General features: G+C 35.3%; 4 protein-coding genes and 1 pseudogene across 13 annotated transcripts; 2 read left to right on the top strand and 3 right to left on the bottom strand.

Annotated features, from left to right (window-relative positions):
* Nucleotides 1-2013: 2013 nt before the first annotated feature.
* On the bottom strand, nt 2014-5075 carry LOC114542118 (annotated as a pseudogene).
* A 756-nt stretch (nt 5076-5831) lies between these two features.
* On the top strand, nt 5832-11142 carry LOC114542117 (deoxyribonuclease-1-like). Of its 9 annotated transcripts, none has more exons than XM_028561854.1 (10): nt 6245-6805; nt 7664-7768; nt 7876-8089; nt 8786-8874; nt 9038-9127; nt 9255-9355; nt 9661-9928; nt 10190-10286; nt 10397-10448; nt 10535-11142. In XM_028561854.1, the coding sequence occupies exons 3-10, from the start codon at nt 7937-7939 to the stop codon at nt 10945-10947; spliced, it is 1263 nt and encodes a 420-aa protein (XP_028417655.1). In that variant the 5' UTR covers nt 6245-6805; nt 7664-7768; nt 7876-7936; the 3' UTR covers nt 10948-11142. The 9 variants fall into 9 exon arrangements, with proteins under 9 accessions (XP_028417660.1, XP_028417654.1, XP_028417651.1 ...); XM_028561857.1 differs by lacking the exon at nt 6245-6805 and adding an exon at nt 6865-7213; XM_028561859.1 differs by lacking the exons at nt 6245-6805; nt 7664-7768 and adding an exon at nt 5832-6007.
* Nucleotides 11143-11270: 128 nt separating this feature from the next.
* LOC114542116 (DEP domain-containing protein 1B-like) lies at nt 11271-14956 on the bottom strand. 2 transcript variants are annotated; one of them, XM_028561848.1, is made up of 10 exons: nt 14812-14956; nt 13780-14699; nt 13454-13557; nt 13299-13352; nt 13049-13189; nt 12737-12903; nt 12458-12574; nt 12228-12290; nt 11759-11923; nt 11271-11679 (listed from the first exon to the last, which is right to left on the bottom strand). In XM_028561848.1, exons 1-10 carry the CDS (start codon nt 14872-14874, stop codon nt 11545-11547), a joined length of 1929 nt encoding a protein of 642 aa, XP_028417649.1. In that variant the 5' UTR covers nt 14875-14956; the 3' UTR covers nt 11271-11544. The 2 variants fall into 2 exon arrangements, with proteins under 2 accessions (XP_028417649.1, XP_028417650.1); XM_028561849.1 differs by lacking the exon at nt 12228-12290.
* A 185-nt stretch (nt 14957-15141) lies between these two features.
* On the top strand, nt 15142-17134 carry LOC114542124 (tRNA (guanine-N(7)-)-methyltransferase-like). The gene is given in 9 exon segments (XM_028561870.1): nt 15142-15177; nt 15179-15210; nt 15443-15564; nt 15652-15710; nt 15976-16101; nt 16188-16258; nt 16476-16518; nt 16634-16735; nt 16868-17134. Coding segments are annotated over 9 exon segments (723 nt in total). The 3' UTR covers nt 17000-17134.
* A 195-nt stretch (nt 17135-17329) lies between these two features.
* LOC114542130 (patched domain-containing protein 3-like) lies at nt 17330-26805 on the bottom strand. Its single transcript, XM_028561877.1, has 24 exons — nt 26723-26805; nt 26056-26265; nt 24348-24594; nt 24173-24255; nt 23719-23838; nt 23445-23586; nt 23214-23299; nt 22782-22902; nt 22428-22551; nt 22225-22337; nt 22073-22135; nt 21856-21898; nt 21585-21651; nt 21174-21315; nt 20892-21029; nt 20642-20681; nt 20100-20128; nt 19969-20056; nt 19565-19683; nt 19072-19224; nt 18748-18873; nt 18492-18636; nt 18124-18245; nt 17330-18043 (listed from the first exon to the last, which is right to left on the bottom strand). Exons 2-24 carry the CDS (start codon nt 26157-26159, stop codon nt 17684-17686), a joined length of 2775 nt encoding a protein of 924 aa, XP_028417678.1. The 5' UTR covers nt 26160-26265; nt 26723-26805; the 3' UTR covers nt 17330-17683.
* Nucleotides 26806-27590: the final 785 nt, after the last annotated feature.

Here is a 27590-nt window from a genome sequence, read left to right as displayed (position 1 = left end):
GACTATGTACAATTTTAAATAAATCGCGTAATTAAAACCGTTACGTCTTTCGTTCTTGTGCGTGCAATTTGCATGTGTGCATGGGTATGTGGCGGGGTTAGTGACTGGTCTGTCAAGAAACGTCCGATTAATTTATTTGAATGAAACCGCCTGGAATAATTTTACTGTCCAAACCTTGTCAAGAGTTATTTTGGAGTTGCATTTCATGTCAGCCAACTACGTTTATGTTGACCGTGGTTGAATTTATGATCTTAACGATGGCACTCAGGTAGAAACGTCAAGAAGTTTTTTTTTGTCTATTTTAGGCCGTCGGTATATAGCACACTTGAATTTTAACTCTATTTTGACAGCATGACTCGTAGCATGCGTCCAGTCAAATTAAAGCTAGGCTTCCCACACACTATTTTAATAATATATGATATAAAAAAGTAATGAACAATGCTTGTACACACTAGCGCGGATGACGAGCGCAGACGTCACAGTATTATCTATTTGCGTTAATGGCTCATTTTTAATGGATATCAGTTCCCTTTCGTCAATTGGAAAGCTATTTTATAATTCGTGACATCATAACATTAATTGAATTTTCTAATTATGGCACATTTCCAAATTATCACGGGTATAGTTGAGTCAGTGTGAGGTAGGTTATGTGTAAATGTTACCAGCTGAATGACAAGAAAAGTAGTAGACTTGCTACAAGTGGAAAAAAACTTAATTCGAAGAAAATCTAAAATCCTGGAGTGATATTTATCGAGTGTTGGCAAACAGGAATTAATTCCCGATGCGTCACAATTGACGTACATGATACAGATTTGTATTTTCTGCGTCATTCTGGCTTTTATCGGAAATGTTTAAACTCTCTGATATTCTATGATTTCGTCAGAATAACAATTCTAATATTTGTCTCTTCCATTCATTGCAGTTGATAAAACGTTCTCAGGGATGTTAGTTGTAATATTTTATTCAATACTGTAGCTCTTTCAGGCAAGGCTTGTATCCAAAATACCTTCCCAACAAATTATCATGAATGAAAAATATAGAAAAGTAGTTAATGAGGTTCTGTTGCCGGTATATTCTGTTCGACAGCGAGATAGATGATTTAATTCTTTGATGTTATAATAGGGTAAATATTTCAAAAACAAAGCTGCATATTTTATTGTGTGCTTCCAGTGTCTCTCTCCAACGCAAGACGTGAAAGGCAATTCAATGAATAAATTAGTGGAGTGGTATGAAACTTTTCACACTTAAGGCTGCTTTCCACTTTCGCGTTTTTAGCACGTACGTACACGCACGTAAAAGTTTAAGTGCTTTTAAATTTTTATTATTTAGCATCTAGGTCAGCAAATGCATACTAAGCTACGCGGAAAACTAAGTTCTTTCGATTTATTCATTTCGTTTTTTTAAAGATAACTTATATAAGTATTTAGACTTTTACGTGCGTGTACGTGCGTATGAAAAACGCGACAGTGGAAAACAGCCTTTAGTCTTTGCTTCATTTTAGGATACATTTGAACTCTAAAGGCAAGGTTTATGTTTTGTATTATGATTCATCTATTTGATATGCTTCGTGTGTTCGTGAGATGTTTAAAGCACTTCTGTTAATTACAGCCGCTATTCAGCTAATTTAATTTTGTATTCATCACGGTAGGCATGTTTTCTATCCACAAATTGTTCTCCATGGTGACGTGAAGATTGAAGAAGAATCTGATGAAAAAGCTGTCTGTACATCACGTAATAATTTGCATGTCCATTCGACGACGCAAAGAATTAAACAAATAATTCAAGACAACAAACTTAGCAGATGAGCGTGCTTATTCTTGTTTTGTATGTGGGTCGTATAATTAGACCAATCAATTTTGCAATCATTTGGCATGCCTTTGGTTACGTGAATAAGTCCAGCTCAGGTCGTTCTATCGTTGCCTTACAATAGAATTATCTCTATATCCCTATAGGGAATGCTTTAAAAGGATTTTTTTATTGACAGACCTGCCTTCTTGTATCTACCGTGTTGAAGTAAAAGATGAAGGATTTTGTTTATTGGATACGGTAATTGATTTATTGGAGTGCAACAAATTAAAATGTATCAAAGGAATACAATCAAACTAGTATTTATAAATATATACATATGCAAGAGGAAGTCTCATTTATCTACATTTTGTATATCACGTGCTTGAACATGGCTAATTAGATGTACATAAGTTTGTTCGTCGCTGTGTTTAAATTCTAGTTACTATGTGCCAGTACGAGTTGTTGAAAGTCAAACAACATTCGAATGTGCGCAAAATAACCAAGCTAATCTTTAATCTCGCAAATTAATCCTTAATCTCGCAGACTGTACGCACGACAACCTCGGTAACCCCGTACGGGTCTGCATTAGCAGCTGGTCTGCGGTCTTCCAAATAACCCTTGCCATCCTCAGCACACTGACGTGGTATTCTTACGCTAGCACCACGATGAGCCACACCATGAGAGAAAGTATGAATATCAGCAGTTTCATGACGTCCAGTCAAACGTCGAAGGTTATCTTTTCCCTCTTTTGGGTCATACGCTTTGATGTGGAGGTCGTGTACTTTAGACAGCCTTTCAATAGCTTCATAAATATACGTCAAACCTCCTTCTTCTCTCATTGCAAGAGTGCTAGGGATGCAGAAAAACAACTTTAACAACATCAACTATAGGACAATCCTTACAAATGAATAAACGTGCGACTAACACAGTTGGTTCACCCAAAAATTAAGATTAAAATCTGCTCAAGAGAATTCATTTTCTGGTGTTGGTTGTGGTTTTAGATTGATCATGAATAATATATCACTAAAATGCCTTCCTTGTTTAGAGAAGATAAAGGTGTTATTCTTTGTAAGACCAAAATGAAAGAATAGGAAATCAAGAAAGAATAGACATTAGTTTTAGAGGACACTAATACTCATAAGAGATGTAAACACATGTATCTATTCAAATAGTATTGAATTTGGAACTACATGACGTTTTGTCCCCATGACTATGCTGAAGGGGCAAAAAATTGTAGAATTTGTAAAAGCAATGTTGTGAATGGTGCATGTCAAAAAACTAGTCAGGTAAATAACCTGGTGTCAACATTGAAACTTGGTAACCTTGTAGAAGATGGCAGTGGTTTGCAAGGCATATTATTTTACCTGAAGTTAGTGTGAGCCCCAGCACCATTCCAATCACCAGTCATTGGTTTAGGATCCAATGTTACAACAATACCAAAGTCTTCAGCAACACGATGAAGGAAAGAAACCTTGCTACCCATAAATGATCTCCCATCTCAATACCTTCACATGGACCAACTTGGAATTCCCACTAGAAAACAATGTATTTTTAAATTTTTGGAATCAATTAGGTTATCTTTTCAAAACATGCTGTAGATAAAAAATTCATTAACAGTAGGAATAAAATATTAAGGTCTGGCATGATATGGACCTATACTACATTGTTTCAACTGCTGACATATTACCTGAGAAGGCATAACTTCAGCATTGGTGCCTGCAATTTTAACACCTGCATACAAACATGCACGGTAATGGGCTTCAACAACTTCACGACCATAAACTCTTCCAGTACCAACGGAACAATAATATTTTCCCTGTGGTTCTGGGTAGCCTCCTTTTGGCCAACCCAATGGATGTCCATCAGTATCAAGCAAAGTATATTCTTGTTCAATACCAAACCATGGATGCTCATCCTAAATAACAGAGAAAGCGTTCAATACATCATAACTTGTATCTGAAATATCATAGAAAACACATTGACTTTAATTTTGAAACAATAGTATTTTAGTACCTTGCTAGTTCCATAACTGCCTTGCACGTTTTTCTTAGGTTTGTTGCAGTTGGTTTGTGATCATAATGATAGGTCTCACACAGCAATAATTTGTTTGGTCCTCGGCGGAATGGATCTCGAAACAAAGCTACTGGATGTAGATAAACATCACTATTGGCGCCAGTTGCTTGACCAGTACTATAACATAGCAAATATGTCAGAAAACATTAAGGACTAATTCAATGTTTCATTACAAAATTAAAAGCAACCCCTCAGAGCTGGCTTGGATGCCTGCATTGTTTTTTTTTTGTAAGGGAAAGCCACATATATTTAAGGAATGCTGATAATTGCAGTTCGTGGAATTCACAACAAAATTCATGTACAGGCAAGCTCATGAAATTGCAACTGGTAACAAAAACTGGTAACAAAGAATTTTTTGTGAAATAGTTGCAATTCAATATTCTGTGTCGAAATCTGATGCAATGCACACGTGAATCACGCATGCCTGACATGCATGTTTATATGTAAATATGTTTTGACATATTTCTCAAAATACATAAATTCAGATGCATTTATAAAAAACAGTGCTTTCTTTATTTAAGTGAATAATCTAATTTCTGTTCAAAATTTTAGATTTTTAAACCTGGAGCCGTCGAAATTCCAAATTGGGCAATCACTTGGAACTTGTGGTTCAAAGTCCATGGTCTTCGTTTTACATCTCAAGAATTCACCGCTTCCATCTATCCAAATATACATCACTTGGACAAACCCACATTGGTCTAAATCTAGATAACGTCCTGCGTCTGGTTTCATTACTCCTGTCGTAGTCATAATTGATTGGAAAATTGTATCTGTTAAAAACCAAAACATGAAATTATGTACGTGATTTCAACTGGTTTCGCTTTTATTTCGAAGAAGACAAGCCCCCGTATACAATTAACTCGTATGGTATTCGAATTTTATCATTTAAAACGTTGTCCCTGATATTAACAAAAGCATGGTTTCGGGTGTAAAACGTGAATAGTAGATATTTTATGCAATGGAAAATTGTTTTGGGTATCGATGGGTTATGTCATTATGGGCTTCAAATTTCGCCTCTACACTGTCACACTCTATATGTATATAGATCGTATATATCGTTAACATAAAAGCGATACTTACAATTTAAAGCGATCAATGAAGAAATAACGTACAATTCTGGCCTAATTCTTTAGTCTTTACCAGCCAAATCACAAGAACGACTACCGACTGTGTTGACTGTGTTCGTGGCACTAACTAATCAATTAGCTTCGTTCCCAGACTCTTTATTACTGTTTTGGCGGGATTTGAACCTATTAAACGGCGGGAAATCAATGAAAACAATATGTCACATGTCATATGACTTTGTTATTTATTCCCTATTGGTTACTGGAGTAATAATTTGGGTTAATCAAATAGCGCATTTCTTGGTAAATATTCACAAAGCCAGGCGCACATGAAGCGATTTGGAGCCGAATCGGGTATATGACGATATAATGGCTTCAAACGGAAAAGACAGCATTTTACCCAGAACTCAACTGTCACACCAAAAGGGTTCCGATTGCAATTTTCCATTTAAGCCCGCCTAACCTCAATAGCAACCTTGATATTGCCATTGCGAACTTGGGACAATGAAGATCTTGTATTAAACATCACATGCGTTTTTCGTGACTTTTTGTGGTGGATATAAATTATCACAAAGCTTTGCGTGTCGGTCACAAGATTCATTTCTGGGTAATTGACTGTCGAAGAACGAAACGTATCGGGTGTTTTAATTTCTCTGAAGGCGGATTTCCACTTACAGTGAAATCGTTTGCTAGCAAAATGTTTGCATATTTTCTTTTGAATTCTTACAGCATAAATAAATTAGTGCGACTTGACAGTTCTCAATTCAAAAGAAAATATGCAAATATTTCGCTAGCAAATGATTTCGCTGTAAGTGGAAATCCGCCTTCGGTGAAATTAAAACACCCGATACGTTTCGTTCTCGACAGTCAATTACCAAGAAATGAATCTTGTGACCGACACGCAAAGCTTTGTGATAATTTATATCCACCACAAAAAGTCATGAAAAACGCATGTGATGTTTAATACAAGATCTTCATTGTCCCAAGTTCGCAATGGCAATATCAAGGTTGCTTTTGGGGTTAGGCGGGCTTAAATGGAAAATTTCAATCGGAACCCTTTTGGTGTGACAGTTGAGTTCCGGGTAAAATGCTGTCTTTTCCTATTTGAAGCCATTATATCGTCATAAACAGCTTTTCTTAGATTTTATCGTTTTAGCAAGTTGCTAGTTAGTACTTTAAGAGCACCTTAATGAACCAGTTAATCATCGGGATTCAGGAAGCTATAAATGAAGGGGGATCTTTTCGTTATTTGTCTACCATCTGAGGTTCCTTACGGAAGAAACAGACGGTAGTGGACGACCTTTGGTAAACAAGACTTTTATATCTGCTCTATATAATAGTATCTGTATGGTATTGAACACTCTCTGGTATTTCGTAAACCAAACGACATTCATATTTATATATACACGCACAACTTTTAGAATTGAAAGTAGGTGTCTGTTCAAATAAAAATTAATTACTCAGCCTCAAGTCTCAACCAAAGCAGGTTCAGTTGTGTTACTGGAGCTGATTTTCCGGGTCGAGGATTTTTCACTGTTGATTGCACTAAAGCTAGCTGGTGCAATCAGACTGAATTTGATTCAGTCGCCCAAAAGAAAATATTTGCGATTCACGGCGCAAATCATGAACATGTAAACTTACACCAGGAGACAGCATCGTGCACAGGAGGAAATATTATATATTTACGTCTATTTGTTCACTTTTGTCTTGCGATATTGATATAAAGATATCATAACATAGTCATTACACAAACACCTGTACATTCATCAATACCATAGATACTTTCTCACAAGGCTGGAATTCTAGAAGCGTTGCTTAGTTTGAGCCATTGTCATTGCAATTCATTTAATTCGACTAGTTTTCTTGAAAAGAGTCAGCAAGTAAGTCAGCAAGTATATATAACTAACTAGTAACTAAACTACCTAAAGCACTCAGTCTATAATATTTCATGCAAATATACTGAATTAATTACGATACCTATGTATTTATAAATTTACAATATATCGTTTTTGAAACCTAGCATGTATCTGCATGGTTCACTATGTATCATCGATGATTCATTCGGGAGTATCTATTCCAGAGCTGATCAAAATCTGACGAAGCTTCGTCCCATTCTTAAAACATCGTCACTGAGTATTTTGTATGCGCGAATGGAATATTGAATAGTTATAGTCGTCTAAGGCTTTATCAAACGCTAGCCAATATATATATATACAGATAATTTGAGTGCCTTATGTCAGTTATGACAAGATGGCCACTTTTTCACAGGTCTGACCGTGAAGGCGAAGGTAAGCTAACCATTTCTGGTGTAATATCGGGTGATTAACTGTCATTGCGCAGTTACACCTTTTGGGATAATTTCTTCTAAGTTTCACTGAAATTTATTTTAATATAGGAGCAATAAATATTTTCCATTGTAAACCAGACTGTGAGCACAGTTCATGATATCTAGTCTGCATGTTAGAATATAGATGAGATCTTATACTAAAGTATTTGTAAATGTAAACCGCTTTACTAAGTCAGGTCTTGTTTAAGCTTTGTGACTGTGAGGAAACCTGGTATTAAAATGACTTTGTCCAGGATATGGTAAAATAGCAATGATATGAGGGAAGAGAATAAGAAGAGAATTCAAACACGCGAGCATTCAGCGCAACAATTCGAGTAGAGTATTAAAGCGGCGAGCATTTTAATCGTAAAATCATATAATTTGAGACCAATTTTATAATTGGATTGAACAGCGGGTGATTAAAGTCAGCGAAAAAATCCTTATCATGCAGTTCTAAATAGCTCATTGGGAAAAATCAGTCGAAGATGTACGATGATCCTTTATTTATTGCTTTAGGGTAGGCAGTCTTTTGCATTCATCAAATTGTATAGTTTTTTATTATCGTAACTGCAGCAAGGTCTACAAGGTAGGATATATTAATAGATATTTATCTTCATTTCTCAGCAGGGTTTTATTTCTGAGACGGCAATTCATCAATCGACTGGAGCTTTAAAGATATACGATAATGGCATATTTTATTACGACACTTGCACTTGTGATAACTTTGACATTAAATGTGGAAGCAGCTCTAAGTGGGGTAAAGGTAGCCGCATTCAACGTGCAGGTTTTTGGACAGACAAAGATTTCTAAGAATAATGTTACTGATATTCTTGTCAAGGTTTGTTGCTATGATTCATTCAGGAGCTATGGCTGTTTTCAAATTACTCGTCTTTTTTGTGCATGCATGCACGAAAAATATTTTAAACGAATATTTTGAAGAATCATTTGAACGGATTTCATTTGACGTTTTCGTGCGTGTGGTTGGCATATGAAAGATCAAATGCATAAATGTATCAGATCACGCTCTGTTGATGCGTTTTTCTCAATGAAAATTAATTTTTGAACATCTTTGGTTTAATTGCTACTTGCGTGTAGGCTGTAAAAAAAGGGCGATAGTGGAAATCCGCACTTAAAAATGAGACAAACATGCAGCTGGCTTATATAAAGAAGATAACATGAAGAGCAAGAACTAGACTTTGTTGTTGGCGTTAAGAGTTAATTACCTCAGCCCCAAATAGGTCTTTATTAAAGGTCTAAACTATAGATGGAACTATACGACAAACACGCCATCTTACGTGTGCGCGCGCAAAGGCTCCGGTGCATGACTGAGTGCTTGTGAACCACTGACCAGTCTGACCTATATTATCTATTTCCTGAGCAATAAGAGCGACTTGAACCAGGAGGCCACATGACCTATTCCGCCATGTTGGATAAAAAAGGCAGTAAATTTTAAACTAAAATGCACCGTTTTTTCCAACATCACATCAACTCGCCACGTTTAAAAAGAAATTAAATTATTTCTTGACTTGTATAGATTATCAGCAGCTATGATATTATATTGATTCAAGAAATAAGAGATAAAAAAGATGCAATGGAAAGACTTTTGAAAAGTGTTAACATCAGGTAATGTTAATGTTGAAGGAACCGAAACATTTATCACGGAGTAATTCTATGAATATATTCTTTAAACATCCACATTTTTGAGGGGGAAAAAATGCCGTAAAATATAATTTCTTTCTGCCATATCTCATCACCCTTTATCCACTAATCAGTTTGAATATTGCAGGATTGCAAACAGTTCCAACCAGTATGAAATGATAATTAGTGGAAGATTGGGTCGATCTGCAAGCAAAGAACAATATGCATTTTTATACAGGTATAAGTCACAGTTGGTTATAGTATTTCACTGACTAGACGCAGTGTTATTCAGGATAAAACCCGTCAAAGCCACACTCGACTCCTTAGTCAGGCTTTTGTATCTAACGTCTCGAAATTTGGTCTAGGAAAAATGTTGCAACGGTGAAGAGAAATTATACTTACAACGACAAGAATGATGATTTTGAAAGAGAGCCTTTTGTTGTCTATTTTAATGTTCCTTCTGCAGGTCTGAATATTAATTTCATCTAGTGAAATATACGAGAAATTACCATTTCTTCTGCGCGAATTTATTTGCGAGGCCAAAAAGCAGAGTAGGAAACAATTCTTCTTGTTTTGCGGACATTTTTTCTGCCTATAATCACGTTATTGACGGGTTTCAGTTTTCCCTTTACGAATCAAATCGCCTGGTAGGGAATGGTCCGGCATGGTTCTGTCAAAGTTCTTTGAACGCAAAACCAAGATATATGTATATCAGCCAAGGACGCTTTAGTAATATAATCCCGGTAAAAGTGCGTTTATAAATTAATCTAGCGGTAACCGACATGGTGTTCATCGCTCTACACACGAAGCCAGATGACGCAGTGAATGAAATTGACAAACTGGTTGACGTTTATGAAGATGCAGTTAAAAAATGGAATATTGGCGACGTCGTTATCATGGGTGATCTGAACGCAGCATGTGATTATGTTGGCGATTCAGACTGGGCAAATATACGTTTAGCGACTGATAAACGATTTTGGTGGTTAATTGATGACTGTGAGGATACGTCAGTACAAGGTTCAAGATGCGCCTATGACAGGTATTATCTCAAAGTAAAATAAATCTATATAGATAAGTTAACTTTAAAAAAGACTGGTTTTCACTATCGTACATTAAACGTAATTATGGTTTCCAAGCACGACTGCAGTAACTGCAGTCGACTCATTGCGGATTTGTCGGTAAAATTGAAAAATAAAATGATTTGAGATACACAACTGTACCCATGCATCGGAAGTCAGAATTAATCATGATCGGAAGACCAGCCTTTTATATCAAAATCACTCACTTCGAAAATTTATAGATTTGTTGCAACTGGAAATAATTTACTCAAGAGTATCGTCGCCGAAAGTCCAGGATTATTCAATTTCAAAGTAGCTTATAATTTGAATATGCAAGAGGTAAACATATTATATCAATGCTTAAACTGATGAAACCAGCTGGAGTGATTCACTTCGAGTTACAAACACACTATCATCACTTTAATATATTCTATTCCATTGGAACATAGGCAGCAGATGTGAGTGACCATTTTCCCATTGAATTTGAACTTAAACAAAAAGGTGAAAATAAAATGATGAAATATTTTAAGGATGCATGCCATGCAGTATATAGTTTCAGAACGTATATTTTTCATGACTTTACACAGGCTGGAAGGATCAGGAAACCATTGACTACATTCTCAGCAGTGAACTGTCGAATGGTGGAAAAGCGAAAGTTAAAGCTGTCCTTCGTAAAAATAGGAGAAAGCTGATCCCCACCTCCTATAAAAAAACTGGCGGTATGGCTGAAATTATGTTTCAAACAACAGAGAACAGCATCGAATCCACACTAACCCATGTTAAAATGCATAAACAGCGTTTTGGCAATATTATGGGAGATATTCGCACTGACCATGTGGAAAAGTACTTGATGAGGCTCCAATCTTGGGCAAACAAATACCCTTATCAAGCGTTCAAAGAATATAGAAATATCGTTGATGTTAAAATTGGTGTTAAATTGATATGGAACATAGAAAAAACACCGGCTACTTGCCAGTTGGTGATTTCAAAGTATATTTAAGAACCCTAAATAAGAAATAGAGTTACCTTAGCAATGCATGATGGGGATCATTCTCTGGTATACTTATTGGAATATACATGAAAGTTGTAAGTTAAATATCATCTTACAATAAAACATATTGTCAGACGGGGAAAAAAGCAATCTTGCAGTGTGAACTCATATAAAAAAATACGGAATTAATGCAAACTGTTTAGTGATATACATTTATAAAAAAATTTCAATCGACAACAATTTTTTCTGGCCGTAGTAACAAGGTTAATTTTTCCTTAAAATATTTCGATAAAATCTAACTTTTAATTATAATAAAAATACAACGATTAATTTAAAATCCGATTCACTAACAATCTAACTTTATTTCTCAAAATTGAAAAGAATAAAAAGTATATAGCAAAAAGAAACGTATATATAGCATATATCATCCAGAGCTACACGGGGAATTGTGTGAAATGTATTGTCTACAAATCGATCGTTTTAGGTAAATATCTCATCGTACAACCCGTGCTTGGTGGCATAAAAAGTTTAACTTGGCTTTCCGCTGTCTTCATGCTTGATATTTCAAAGTTTTTGCATGGAAGTAATTAATATATGGTGAAATTTTTAGCGGAAATTCTTTACATGTCTACGAGAGATTGGTTTTATGACACGTCGTAATTTTATAGGTTGTCGAGACATTAATGATAGACCATCTGCTGGATAACGACTGAAATATATCTCAGGATACGTCTTCTGAAACTGAAATAAAATTAGTTAAATAAGCTGGATATGAGGTGGCAGCCTGATAAGTGCATATGTATCTATACGCATCACAAACCTGTTTCAACTTTTTCTTGCGCTCTTTCTCACCGATTTCTTCATTCTGAACAATATTTTCAAGAAGATCCTCAAGAAATCTTTGCGTTCCAAATTGCTTTTGTTCGTCATAGTCTTGTTTGGTTACTCGAAAACAAAACGTGACATCTGTGCTTTGGTTTTCGACCTGAATGTACGGTATATTATACCCAGTAATTAACATCACTGTTCCATACAGTTAAATTCTTGGAAAGAGCTAGATGACTCATGTTCGAAGTGAACGACAAAATGTTTTAAAGCGAACATGTTTCGGCTTATAATTTGGCTAATATGTGTATAGTTTAACTCTTAGTTGCCAAAAATATTCATCATGCATGTAGTCATCATACAAGTAAAATTGCCTTTGAAGTAAGTCTGATCTCTGATCACAGCTGATCTGCATGGAATGAAGAATTAGGCCGGGCATGATAACTAGTTGAAAAGAAACGAACATTTTGTAATCCTTTATGAAATGCAATTTGCTGTTCCACTTGGAACTTTAAACCATCTGGAACCTATTATAAAAAGGAATATCAATCTATTACAGTTATTACACTTCGCCAATATACTGTACATTGGCTTTCGACTCTGACAAATATCTTTTACCACACGTAGCTATACATGCAGTTCTCACGTAGCTATACATGCATAAATATAGTTTTTTAACTTTAAGTTACCAAACCTTGAAAATTTCTGCATAATTCTCCATAATAAACGATGTAATTCGAATTCCAAGAATTTCATGTACATTTTGGCTTTCCTTTCCACCAAAAATAATTGGAACAAACGACTGAATTACCTGGAATAAAACATTATACCGCTAAATTGCGGGTCCTATACGTGAACTATTTAGAATTCGTAACTTTCATAAACTAACAGTACGCCGGAAAGATTAAATTTAGGTCAAAATTAGTTGGTGCTTTGTGAGAATTGTGTAACAATAAAATAAATGAAATCTTACCAGTTCTCGTGTTGGTAAACGGCTGCTCAGGTTCAGCTGATGATTATTTGAGATTTTAATCATAAATCTTAGAAGAAGTTGTAATTGTTGTCGTTGTTCTTTCTTCAACAAGAGTAATGCATGTTGGAGAGCTCGAATTCCGGACAGCTTGCATTTTGTTATAAGACCTTTCCAATGACACAGAAATATATTTCGTAAATACTTTGCACTTGCTTTAGCCGACCTCTAACCAAGTTCTATTTGATTGTAATCATGAATTTGCTTTTCTACAACATTCTGGTATAATATAATATAAAACACAATATATCTCACCCGATATTTTAGTAAAAACCTCGATAAAACTTGGGTGAATCATTGGTTCAGGAAGTAATTGGAAATATTCTTGAACTGTCTTGAAAACGTCTTTTTCAAACCCTAAATAATCTGACGCACGAGCTTCAACACTCTGTGGCCCTAAGATTTAAGAAACACTGGTTAAACATTTCTAAGGGAAGCGAGCGTAACAATCAGCTCTAACACTAACAGTAATGATTGCATTTTAAATAATCAATTATACACATACAATGAATTAAACATTTCATTGCAGAGACCAACCATTTTGGTACAGCATCTGTGACTAAAATGATGAAAAATGTAGACTTAGTGAGAAGCGGTTCCATGCATATGGAACTGTAGGAAAAGTTTGATATTTCCCTTCTTAGATTGATTACCACATACCACATCTTAAGTCAGATGTAATATTCTCCATAACGTTCCTCCAACAGAGCAAACTAACATCCAAAATACCATCGAGGGTTTTAACATTGAGTGCCTGCTGTAACCTTAAAAAATTATAAAAATTGTCAGCCTACATTAAAAAATATATATAAACAGTGGTGTTATACTGATGATATGTTGTGTAAGTGTACATGCAGTAGCATTCAAGTACAGTAGCAATTACAACTGCACAAAAATCTTCTTCTGTGCTTCATACAACACAGTATACATATTTTTGTATATTAGAGGCTATATAGATAAACTGGCAATTAGTACACCTTTAATACCTTTCAAGACAAATGGTCATCCAGAACTCATTTGCATCAGCTTGTGGAAGATGCATTTCACCATTGCAACTTTTCTCATCTTTATCTGGTGGATTATCAGAACTTATCATTGTGTTCTTACTATCAACATTTGTTTGTTCATTCTTGTCAGCCATTGATTGTTGAGCACCTGATTTATTATGATTTGCAATCTTTCCATCATACCCATCAGTGTCTCCTTCTCTTTCATCACAATCTTCATGGATTTCCATTAAAGTAACATCATATTCGCTTCTCCATTTCCGAGTCAACCCTGAGATACTTGGACTCTTACCATTATGCTTCTTTCTTGAATGCTTATTTGATAATTTTGAGTTTGCACTATCTGTGCCTAAATCTTGAAGAATAATTCCACCTGTTTCATTGCGTGAACTTTGTTTTACTCTAATTCCTGTTGGTTTCAAATGTGTGGGTTTAGGGTTATTTTTATCATTCTCTTCTTTAGAAATATTCTGCAATGCTTTTCTCTCAGCTAAAGGTTTTCTTGTCAACTCAAACCTGTCTGAAAAACTAGAATGTCTCTTCAGAGATGATGCTGCCTTCTTAGAACGTATCTCTACTTTATATTTTGGATTTTCCTTCGCATCACAAGACGCCTTGTTCTCAAAAGTATAAAGGTGATTCTCTTCAAATGCTGGTTTTATTGATTTGAATTGGCTGACAATGTCTTCAAACACATTATTTTGTAGAAGTTTTTGACACAGAAGCTTTGCTTGGGTGCGTGACACATCATTTTGGTTAAAATTAGGATTTAATTTTAGGAAATCGTGAATCCATGCTAAGGCATCTGAGCCACTAAAGCAATCTTCATAATATTTCATTCGCCATCTTTTCTTTTTTAAACGAATGCCAGTTTTGAAGTTCCTTACAAGCTCGTTCCACTAAATCAACAGATAAATTGCATTAAATCGCGTTTGTTAGCTCAAGCCGTTTGATTGTCGGACATCATTGTTTTGCCGATTTTTTGATGAATTAAAAAACACAAATACTCACCATTTTGGTTGCCCTAAAAGGTTCATTCTCGGCAAATAACGCAATGTTTTGACCTGATTCCATTTACTCTATTAAGTCTGATCCAATACGTTGGAATCTTCAAAACAACGACGTGAATTTATAGAGAACTTCGCCAAAGTTTAAATAAAATGTTAGTTCTAATTTCATGAAAGAATTTCAATTATGTCATTTTAAAAGTTCCCCGCCCATGCACGAAGACATTTGATTGGCTGATAACTCGTGACGTCTCGGAAATATAATCAGTTTATTACAGCTTACATGACGTTTTGCAAAAAAAACAATATGGCGGACGAAACGATGCCGTCAGGTATGCCACAAAAAAAATATTATCGACAAAGAGCTCATCTCTAATCCGATAGCAGACCATGCTCTTGATTAGTAAGTAGAACAACAAGTTCGCGAATTTTAAAAATTGTGAAATCTAGGTTATATCAGGCCCCGGGAATGCAAGGGGTTAGGGAACCCGGGTTTTTGCCCCACTACTCACACTCTCACAGGGTAATCCCCACCCGTCGATTTCTTGTGGGAACGTGAATATGGATATCGCCTTTAGAACAGCCTTCTTAAAATTTTAACCCTTTGAACAGAAATTTCAAACGTATTTTCCCAGCCCAACAACACCTGATGATATGGATTGGTTGTCATTATATCCGGCATTTTTTGAACACAAAAATGATTCGTGTCCAAAGGTGGAATATGCTGATATAGGATGTGGTTATGGAGGATTACTTGGTGAGACTTATACCTAGACAATGATTCCTAGTCCTAAAATCTCCTGGTAAAAAGAACGCAACGTGATGTTTTAAAATTTTTTTTTAGTTTCTTTAGCCACAGAATATCCAGACACATTGATGCTTGGATTAGAAATACGAATCAAGGTTATTGGGAAGACTTGTGTGACGTTAGATCGTTAAATTATCAATCAAAGTTATTGTAGAGATTAAAAAAGCATTTTTGGAAAGATCACCAATGTGTTTATAGTCACCAGCATTATTACCTCAGACCAACTGTATTTAATTGAGAGAATGAAGTATATATACACCATGTACATCATGATCTTACAAGAGTCTATATTTACCAACTTTTTGTAATAACATGGAGCTGTGGCCAAATGTTCAATAATGTGAAGTTGTTTTTGCACAGGTCAGCGATTACGTAAAAGACAGAGTGATTGCTTTAAGAGAAGCAAACCCAGGACAATATCAAAATATAAATGTTCTTCGTGGAAATGCCATGAAATATTTGCCAAACTACTTCAATAAAGGTCAGGTAAGTATTGATCATAATAACGTTTTGGCTGAACCAATCTAAACTTGATACTCACGATATTGACGTTGCTGTCTCTATATATTTAGTTAAAGAAGTTGTTTTTCCTTTTTCCTGATCCACATTTTAAACAGAAGAAACACAAATGGAGAATAATAAGGTGAATACCTGGAGTTGCTTAGAGACAATTTTTTTTCAAAATCAAATTAAATTCAACTTTAGTTATACTGAACGTTCGTGCTGATAAAGAGCCAAATTTAATTGACCGCGGAAGACGCAAAGTTTTGCTGCATTTGCATTTCCCAATGTTTGTTTCCTATTCTGTGCCTTATATCGCAATATACGTCATGAAATTATTCGTGTCTATTTTGTTTCAGTCCGACTCTTCTCGCGGAGTATGCCTACGTTATGGCAGTTGGCGTGAGTATTCATTCAATTTATTGTTAACATCGTATAGGGTCAACATTTGTTCATTTCTCCCTAGAAGCATCAGTGGCTCATACAAAATATGTTTACTTATCTTTTTACTTTTCAGGGTATTGTGTACACAATCACTGATGTACCTGATTTACACGAATGGATGAAAAAACACTTTTCAGAGCACCCTTTGTTTGAAGAAATTCCAGTTGAAGAACAAGTAAGAACATTGCGAGCAACTTTGCATTTTAAATGTCTCTTGTTTCATGATCTACGGCTATTACAAATGGGGAGGGGTGTTAGTTGTAAATCCATTCCAGGATTGTTGTGAGTGACGTGAATTTTTTGCTAGGCTAACGATCCAGTTATTCCAAAACTCGGTATTTCTTCAGAAGAAGCGAAGAAGGTTACAAGAAATGGTGGACTAAAATTAACTGCAATTTTCCGAAGGATTGAAGATAAATATCGAGTGAAAGCTGATTAAATAAACCTCAGAAATAAAATTGTCTTTCTTGCATGCTGTGGCTATTTTATTCTGGTGACGATAAATGAAAGAAATAGTTAAAAATCATGTGAAACTCGGCTTCGCGCGATCAGGATCAGGATTGTAACATGGTCTTCTTTGGGTTCGTTGCTTACGTTTTCTTTGATAGCGCAACAAAGTTTGATAAATTAACATTCGTTTTACGTGCGCTGTAAGTTGTCTCCGTCAATAATACACTACTGACGGGTTAGAAAAATCAATCGCGCGCTCGCTGTGGCAAACAGACTCGTTGAAACGTAATTTTAAGTTTCAAATTTGAAATAATATAATTCTTGGATGTCCTACCAACCATGTACACACAATAGCTTTACAAAAAATTTTAGAAGTCAGGAACGAAGTGCAATACTAAACCTAAAAAATCTTCCATAAGTTTACAATGAAATGTGCGGAAGAACACATCCCGTACCACACATCGATCGTGCATAAATATCATGTAAGAAATATATATATCTTTCATGTATCTAATATCGTGTCTAAAAGACTAGAACCTACAGGAACATGCTCTATATAGTTACAATTTTCATGTCAACTTGATTACTTATTCATTATTTTAGAGCAGTGTTGTAGCCTATTCTTGGCCGATAAAAATTTAATCCAGTAACCAAATTAATGTACCAGAATGTGCTATAAATGCATCTCCACCACAGAAATCCTCCCGTTAGGTTTGGTGTCTTTCGCACCCTCAGCGTCAACGCCAGCGTTTGCTGCTGCGAGGGTTTCATTATTTGTTTGCTGCATATTGTTGAGGATAAATGGACCTCCATTTTTTACTGGATAAACTTCTGTACCAGTTTCTATTGCCTCGTTTGAGTGAGAGGCGACATTTTCAATATCATTTCTTTCTTTTCTCCCAAAATCTGCCTCTTTGGAAGTACTTTCCATTTTCTTAGCAGACTCGTACGGAGCTGGACCAATCATTGATAATATCGCTGGTAAGAAAAACAGGCCATGAAACACACCAAATACGACAACACCAAAAAGAATCTAAAAGAAAAGTGAAGTCGTTTGTAGAAATCGTGGCAATTTAGTGTCAGATGCACAAAAACTTTACGTTATGTCCTTACCCTAAAGAATGTGGTAAATACGTGTGACTGAGATGTAGCTAATGGTACAATTGCTAGGAAGGTACTAAAACCACCATTCCAGACCGCTGGACCAATATCCCGGTACATCTTTATTGTTCTCTCTACAGGATGTTGAATTTAAATAAATGAATTTAATAAAAACAAAATATTCTTTCGCGAACAATGTACATTTATTTTTTCATTGCAAATGCAAAATGCCTAATTTTCAAGGCGTGTCGCTTTACGAGAATGTCAGAATGAAGATCAGAAGATGATCCGAATAACAGGCAATAAAACGGCCTCATTTAATGCATGGGAACGTTAATGAAGGGATTTAATAATCAAAGATAGTATTTTAGGTGTTCAACCTTTTCTATTTCCAGATTTCACCAAGAATGTGTGTCCAACATGAGATGCATAGTCCACTGATAAACCAATAGCGATAATTATTACTACAGTTGAAACTGTATCAATGGTCAAACCCCAAAAGTACATGAGTCCAGTTACGTCAACCTAAAATTACAAAGTTCTTTGCGTCGTAAAACTAAGGCTCTATCGAATTTTACACCTTGAAATGTACTTCTATTCAGAAATAGTTAAACAAGTATAAGCGCAGATGCTTACCACAGTAAATACAACACAAAGGAAAACCAGAACTGACATCACTGGACTTGCAATGATTACCAAAGTTACAAGAAATACGACTGCCATGGCGAGTAGAATATTTCTGAAAAGTTCCTGAGATATAACCTATAATTGCGGAGTTGCATTCTTTAATAAAGTTAAAAAACAAGCTTGTTAAGTTTGATCTAATAATCTGAAACATCAAATGAATATCTATATGAATATTTGAACACTAACATTTTTTTTGTGTCATATATATTGAAACATTGAATGCTATGTTGAATGAATAATTATGTATAGTTCTTACTAATACTATGACCTTACCTTGTGGCCTTCAGCAAACAGTATTAGTCTGTTGTAAACAATTGGATCTGAACTAAAGCCAATATTTTCTATGATATTCCTGAGTTTATCCATCGCCTTAACATGATCCTGAGTTTCCGTCAAGATCTTCAAAAACGCCCGAATCCGAGTTGCCTAAAAAATAGAATAAAAAATCAGCAAATGGAGCCAGGCCCGGCGCGAGGTGTGATGTTCTGAAGACAGCTGCCAGTGGAGCTATACGCTGTAATGATTAGTCTATGGTCGGAGCTGCTACATACATGTATGTAAAACTAATTAAAACTTGATTCTCAAAACTACCAGCTGATTTCATGTCACGTCCGAGTCGTAGGTTTGGTGCATCTTAAGGTTCCTAATCGTTTAGAGACCTTGGCTAAATAAGTAAGGAACTTATGCAAGTCCTTTGCAATAGTGTTTTCAGTCGAGAAAGATTGATGCTTAAAGCAAAAAACACGTTTTCTAGACGCTGACCTACCACAATTTCAGTCTTTTGTTTATTCCATACGATGTCGTTGGTGAATCGTTTTCCATTTGAACTATTTAGAAAACTTTTCAACTCGGTATAAAATTGAGACTCAGTCTTGATAGTTCGGCCTATAGGATAGATCAAAAAAGTTAATGTTTCATCTGTTTTTAACGTATTTCATATACACATGCATGAGTGCAAGAATCTCAGGGAGAAATTCTCTAGAAGATCGGCAAAACATGACCAGGACCGTAAATAAAAGTTTAGTTGGGGATAAGGGAAGGATAAGGGTGCATACATTTGTTTTAATATCACTTATTTGACATTTACAAATGCATTGCATGGCTATAAATGAAATCCTAATGAAACGGTAGTGTACAGAACATGTATATTCAAGTAGTGTATATACTTACTTGTATTGTACACAGAATCTGGTACACTTTTATTCGCCCATTCTATGTATTTTTCATACCAACTGTCGATAGTATTCTCTGACAAGTACGTTGTTTGTTTTTGTTCTTTGAAGTTTAGTTTCGTGTAGTTGTTTTTGTTCTTTGAAGTAGTTAATCGATCCTTTGAAAAGACAAGACAATTATTATACCTCGTCGATATCCTTATTGCCGAAATTGACTTCAGTAAAGCAACATGCGTTAAGATGATGGTCCATGGACCGACTATGGAGTAATCGTAATTAGCTAGCCTTTTCTTCAGTGATGTGTTTATATGCCTGAGGTTGAAACATGCATATGGAGTCTTCATTTTCGGGTATACATTAATATTGTGAATTCACTCTTCGTATTTTTTATTTTTTCACATTAGTTTTTCATGGTTTATTTGCTAAAGAGGTCGACACAGGATACTAAAGCCTGATTCTCCCGAAGAAAATTTATTCAAATTATAAATAAGAGAGCACTTTATTCTCCAGTGATCACTGACAATAGCCATCGCCGACCGTCGGTGACATATGAGAATCAGGCTTAAATGTTCATTTACCACGATTCATCAAGTTTCGACGAACGACAGCAATATTTCAATAAAACAAAGAAATATTTCACTCACACTGTCGTTTGGTGAATATTTACTGACCTGTATAAAAAGCGATGGGTGATCCACCTTGGACAAATTTCTGTAAGATGAAATCGACCCAGCATTAGAAGTTGAACATATTAAGTGCTTCCGAGTATTACACGTGCGTGCAGAGGTAGTGAATGGCGGTACATAGGGTAGTTCGTTAGACAAGGAAAAGATTATCATTTCATGACGTTTAAAATGAAATTACTGCAAATGTCACGACAGTGACGAAGAGTTAAACTGAAGAGTGGTGGGATTTCATCACCTCGTCATTCAGGTCCATGTAATCCCTGACAATAGTACCGGGAGGAAGAAACCATTTTGGTTCAAACTGTTGCTTTAATTCTGTTGTACCGTAAATATTTACACCGAGAAGGGCGATAACAATGAGGAAAATAAATATCTGAAAATAAACAGATCTGAATTTAAAAGTGCGAAGGATCGTCATACAATGATACAAAAAACACAATTGTAAATATAGTTTCTCCTGTTGATATATAAAATTGGGAAAGCAGCAGTGGCATGAAAATGCTGGCTCGATAAATACCTTTACTGGTAGTTTCACAACGCCGGAACCAATTACTTTTTCATAGAATATTTGCAAATAACTCTTCTCCCCACATTCATTTGGTTTATAATCTTGAGGAAGAATGCAGCAACAACAGCAACCATCACGATGCTTGTCAGCTCTGCATGATAAGATGAGAATTAGAGAAAGAGAGAATATATCAATAAACTTGTCAATTGCAACCGTCCAATATATATGTGACGCATTAAGTAAGACTGCCGTTTCCATCACGTCTTCTTTGCTCGCATGGGCGAAGCACGGAAGCAGCATTTGGAAATTTGCTTCTACAGGTAGATGTGTTCGCAAAAATAAATTTAATCAAAGAACGGATAGGCGAAACTGGCGTAATAAAAAGTAGCTTCACCACTGTGCTAAATATATTATGTATACCTTCTGGCATCAATTGACAGCCAGGCTACGAAAAATGTTGTTTGCAAAATATAATCACAAAGAATTCCTAAAAGATGAAAATGACTGTTTTAAGATCAGTGTGATACAACACTTAGTATTATCTATTAAACTGTATATTATATCATGAAGGTTCATCCACAAATGGCACCGAAGAAGAGTCTGGGTGGGAGAGATGATGCTGAAGACTAAAGTGATGAGTGGTACTACATCCTCTTGGCCTAAATATAAACCAGCAAGATTGGAATCTCACCTACAGCTGCATAGAAGCAAAAAGACCGAAGACCAGGGATTATCTAAATGCCAAGAAAAAATCTACTTTGTATTGTTTGGCTTTTGTTAAATAATAGCATGTGAACATCAATATTAACATTCTGCGGCATTAGATATCACACTTTAAAACTGTTAAAGCATTCTACGCCCTAGCTTTAGTACTTTGCAAGCAAAATCTATGTATAAAACATTCTTACCGTTGTTACACCAACAAGAAAAGCCAATAAATCAGTTAACGTCGTTATTGTTATGGAAGGTCCCTGGCAACAAAAATAATGATCACATTACCAAGTTACCGAAGGAAAGTAATAACATTAAAATGAAATACAAAACGATATAAGACTCGTACCGCATGTTTCAACGCCAAACCAATTCTCTCTTGAACGCTTTCACTTTTATGAATATTATCTGGCATATTGGACCAAGACTGAACGATGACGAAAAGATCATCCACGCCAATACCTTAATATAACAATAAAAGATAAATTCATTGATGCAATATTATCAACGACGATATATTATTGGCTCTTATATATTGACTATAATCCATACCAAGTAAAAGAAATGGCAGCGTTGTGTGAGCAGGTCCATAAAAAAATCCAAAAGCACTGCAGAGACCCATCGATACACCGACTGATAATCCTACACTTATAATACCACCAAGTGCTACCCAGGCCTGACCAAGAAAAAGGGAAAATTAATTTCTTTAACATTGAATACAAAATATCAAAATAAATCAAGTGAAACAGAGGTCTGAGTGGAATGAAGGGATTGTATTGTATAAAAGATATAAAAATATTGAAAGAATGGAGAAGAAATAGCATAGTAATGATAGTTATGAATTATTTCTTCGGTGAATTAATGAACTTGGTTAAAATTCAATATTTCATCAAAAATAGAATTTACCTTAATTTCCAATCTGGTAAATTTACCCAGAATAATAATGACGTAAAGCAGAATGATAAAATATCCCGTTGTGAGAAGAATAACATCGCCAGCGATAGCGTCAGAAGAGATTTCTCTGAATCTGTAGAAATAATAAATGTTTTACATTATGCTACGAATTTGACGTAGGTCACTCCATTCCAAAGGGATGATGAGGACCGTTTAGCAACGTTTTTTTAGATTCACTCTCAACGTCAAGATTGATCTTTCAACGATCATGATGTGTGACAACGTAGAAAGCTGACGGCAATTCGGAATGGTGACATCATGAAAGAAAAAAATGCTTTTATAAAAAGAGGCTGAAGGGCTTATACCCGCATTATATAGTTAAAAAGATTCTGGTGATAAACATCTTCAAAATACTCGACAGAAATTAATATTCTAAAACCTCACTTTGTTCTTGTCATATACAGTAAATCACTGTACTTTTCCACAATTTTTCCAAATGCTTCTTCCCATTTCCCTCCGCGGGGATCAACCTTGGTATCCAAATAAAGTAAATGATGTTTTAGTTCTGTTGCATGCTCTTGACCCACATAACAAGCATCATATAATACAGGACATTTCCAAAATGTAATAAACTATTTTCAGCATTTGCTAAATACACTTTAATAATCCTCTTACATTATCCGTCGGGTCTATCAAGGATGGAAGCCGTTCATAGAAATACGATGCTTTAAGAAACTTCGCCCCACGTATACTTCCATTCTTATAACTAATATCTGCCAGAAGTCTGGCTATGTTGAACGCGCTTTTAGAATATGGACTGAAAAATAAAATGGTAACAGTGGAACAGTTTTATATTACTATAGTTTTGCAAATATCATCCTCCAGACATAAATAATAGAATGAGTTATTCAGTCATGAATGAGCTGGTATGACTGCCCGAAATCATTACCTTAAAGGACCTCTGTTATTAATGTCTTCTAATACTTTATCATCATTTAACGAATTTATCGTATTTTCATCAAAGGACCACAGTTCCAGAATAGATGCAAGGGAACATATATCTCCCTTTCTGAAACATTAAATTGTTTTTTAAAAAATGAGCTTCAGATACAAGAAGGAACTTTTTAACATATTAACTGGAGAACCAAGACTCGGCTAGAAGGTATTGCTGTAGTGAAATCTTTTTGTACAAAAGATAAATTCCTGATATATCCTTGTCACCGTCACCGTCTGGAACAGCTAAACCTTTTCATACAAAAATTTACTTCTTTTACCAGAACAATTATAACAATAAGGTGAAATTGGATCAGAACACCATGCATATAGGTAAATGTAAATGAAAATCGGCGTTTGTAAACAGGATAATGGAATGACAAGTAATAAGGTTCCTTAATTAAACGTACCTGAAACAGATGTCTTTCCACTCAAGAGACTTGTTCTCAAATGTTATTGTTATATTCATAACCTCTTGATGAATTTTAAATACCTATATATATACAATAGCAAAATTTCAACTGATTGCGTGCGGTTGATAAGCAAGTTACGAAGTGGTTTAACATTAGAATTCAATCATCCTACCTGTTGTATCACTTCGGCTTTTAAAACATTTGATTTTTCAAGGATAAAATTCACTTGACCTGATTCCTCCGGGAACATTTTTTCAACCCATTCTTTATCATCCTGAGCTTTGGAATCCTGAGGGACCCAGAGCTTCTCTCCACGACTTTCTTGTTCAAACCTCAGAAATCCCGCCATACAGGCACCACAAAGAAGCAGTGATACCAGAATGGTGATCCATGGACTCCCACCTACAGTTCTACCAAGCCTAGATTATTGAAAATTGAGGAAGAGAAGAAATGGCGTTTAGAAGTAGAAATTCACTATTCTTTATGTGAAGTATATGGCTGGAAAATCCAAAACTATGTGGGGGCGAAACCATTTTTGCTTCAAACCACGACTTCAGTGCCGGAGGGAAAAGCTTTCTGACGTAATGCCTAAAGCATAACATTTTCTCAGCGAATTTAAGATAATCTTAACAGTATTGAATATAACGTTAGGAGACGCGCCTACCCCCTCCCCTGGCGATGGCACGCAATGCAATATGGGGACAGAAACTGAAATCGTTAATAACTTTAAAATGCATAAACAAATCAACAATTTCTATGAGTGACAGCTAGTTACTGTTGATTGTTGTAATAGAAATTAATGTTTGGGAGCTATATTGTAACTATTGTTCATTAAATTGTGAAAAATTCAATTTATTCTTTAGATCTTCCGATCTTAAAGCCAATGTCGTCTTCATTATGATAATTCATCGTATGATGTCAATTGTTGGTAGTTAGTGGTCCATTACAAGTGGTCCAGACCTTAGTTGAGATGATATAATTATGATGTAGTTTTAAAATGTGTATTCAAAACAGGTTTCTAAAGTACCAGATGTTGGACCATGCATGTATACGTATTACGTAGCTATGTTTCTATAACATGTTTTCCTATCAATAAAATCAAATTGAAAGAGTTAAAAATGATTCGCTATTTCAAAAATCGCTGTTCCACCACCACGCTTGCTATTACGATCTTGTCTTACTAACGCGTGGCCAGAAACTTGATCACAGCTGCATGGTGAATATCACGATATTAAAATGCAAGACTCTCACAAATTAAAACTTTTCAATTGACTTAACATTATCTTTCCTTGCGATATTCTTCAGGAATTCAAATAATTTTTCACTAGTTCTCAGTCACTATATTCTTCCGTCAATGAAGAAGTTCAAGAGCCTCACTTGTTTTAACAAATTGCGACTCGATTGCCTTTGATAGATATTTTACTGAAAGGCCAATATCCAATATAAAACGTTACAATTAATTACCATTTACCAACGTTACATAGATCGTGGCGACTGGCAATCAGTGATCTGCAAGTCTAAACTACATGTATATACCTAATTAATCTGCATTTTTAGAAGACACTTCTGCCAATTAATGCCAATACCAAGATGGCATTGCCGGACAAAAAAAGAGTGAAATTAAATGTTTTACAAAAGTAGAATGAGGGATGGAGGCATGAGAATTGACTTATTGACATTAATCAATCACAACCATGGCCTGGCTTGGCACATAAGAAAGCAAATAATTATAGGAATATTGGAAACATGATGGGGAAAATTTCTCTGGCGACAGAAGTCACAAAATACGATGACCAATTTGACCAATACGCAATACTCCATGTCATAATATTCACGTATACAATACTTATAACATAGCGATCGAAAAACATATAACTTGCCTGTAGAAAATGTTCTCCAAAGTACCGGTAATGATGCGACTAATCTTTTGTAATATTCCTTTCTCGTTTGCTTCTTGGGTTTTGCATTCCGCGTTTGATGACATAATTCCAGGTCTTTGCCTTTACTTTACTCTTCAGGTTCCGTTTATTTTAAATATTTTCAATATAACAGTATTGAGTATAAACGTCAAGTGTGCCGTGATGGCATCACTAAAAGAAAATATATCGAGAGGATGCAGCTAAGTTATTGTTATTGAAATTTTTATGGCACTATTCATATTTATAGCAGTAATAATATATTCACAAAATTAAATGAGAAAGAAATTTGCAATGACAGTACGTCCGCTACGGTCGCTTATGCCCACTTCAGTTCCACGATTTTTTAAAATATATACTTCGATAGTGACGTGAAGTGTTATATGTTATTATTAACAATATCGCTAATAATGTTGTGATATAAATTTTGTTTACAGAAACCTGAGAAAGTCATATTCCAATCTACTCAACGAACTGATATTAAAACTGCAATATCTCAGTCGTATTTCAATAGCAAGACATTACTTATTAGGACTGAAGTTCACAAGACACAAACCAATGTATAGTGATATACTAAAATGAATATATTCAGTCGAAATGTAGAAAAATTCATCTTACTTGCCAAACTTACCAAAGCAGCGGATATCTTCGTATACTGATGGAGAGATTTTTATCGACCCGGGTAGTCAAAACAATGTTTTAGATGTTACGTGTATGAATATATTACACGCAACTACAAGTTGAGGTTTTCAGCGGGTGGACTTTGGCGGGGGTGTATTAAAGCACAATGCACGATGCGGCAGAGAAAATGATGTATTAAAATGTTAAAATGGTACCAATAATTTACACATACATGCTTTTAGAATCAAAAGAATAAGACTTTTCCATTAGTCTTGATCCAGCGACTAGCTTAGAGTGAAAAATATCTGCAACTGTTGGCAGTGTTGCATTGAGATATAACTATAACATAAAGTCAAGCCAAGCAAAGCTGAAGAATACAATCATTGTAAGATTCATTATTCCTTTTAATTCTTTGTGATATCGAACTTTCAGTATAGTGTAGCCGGCCCGGTTCGTTTATTCCCTACCTCACTGCCGGCTTTGGATTTTAATAAGTTGCTTGCATGTAAGTCGTCAGTTTAGTTTAGAAATTAAACTCATCCTGTCATTCTTGTGAATGAAGGTGATCAAGGTAATAAGGTGGACACTGACACACAAAATGCCTTCCTTAAAATGACATGCAATGATCGGATTCTCCTAACTAGTATCACGAATAGCAACGGAACTGTTTATAATAAGACTAAGAGAGAATATCTTTATGTTAAAACCAACTGGCTAGCAACATCTTAATTTCAACTGAAAGTTCTTTATTTTCGGACGATATTGTATAGTTATTTTATTGTTGTGTGATTGTGTATAATGAGTCAGCACTTGGATTCCGCTTTGTGACTGCCTTAACATTCTACCTGTTGTTTTCCGGTAAATGATGAAATGTGTCG

The sequence above is a fragment of the Dendronephthya gigantea genome, unplaced genomic scaffold (assembly GCF_004324835.1).
Source record: "Dendronephthya gigantea isolate DGI-Jeju-01 unplaced genomic scaffold, DenGig_1.0 000337F, whole genome shotgun sequence".
In the NCBI taxonomy this organism is placed as follows: domain Eukaryota; kingdom Metazoa; phylum Cnidaria; class Anthozoa; order Malacalcyonacea; family Nephtheidae; genus Dendronephthya; species Dendronephthya gigantea.
This window is presented reverse-complemented; position numbering and strand designations above follow the sequence as displayed.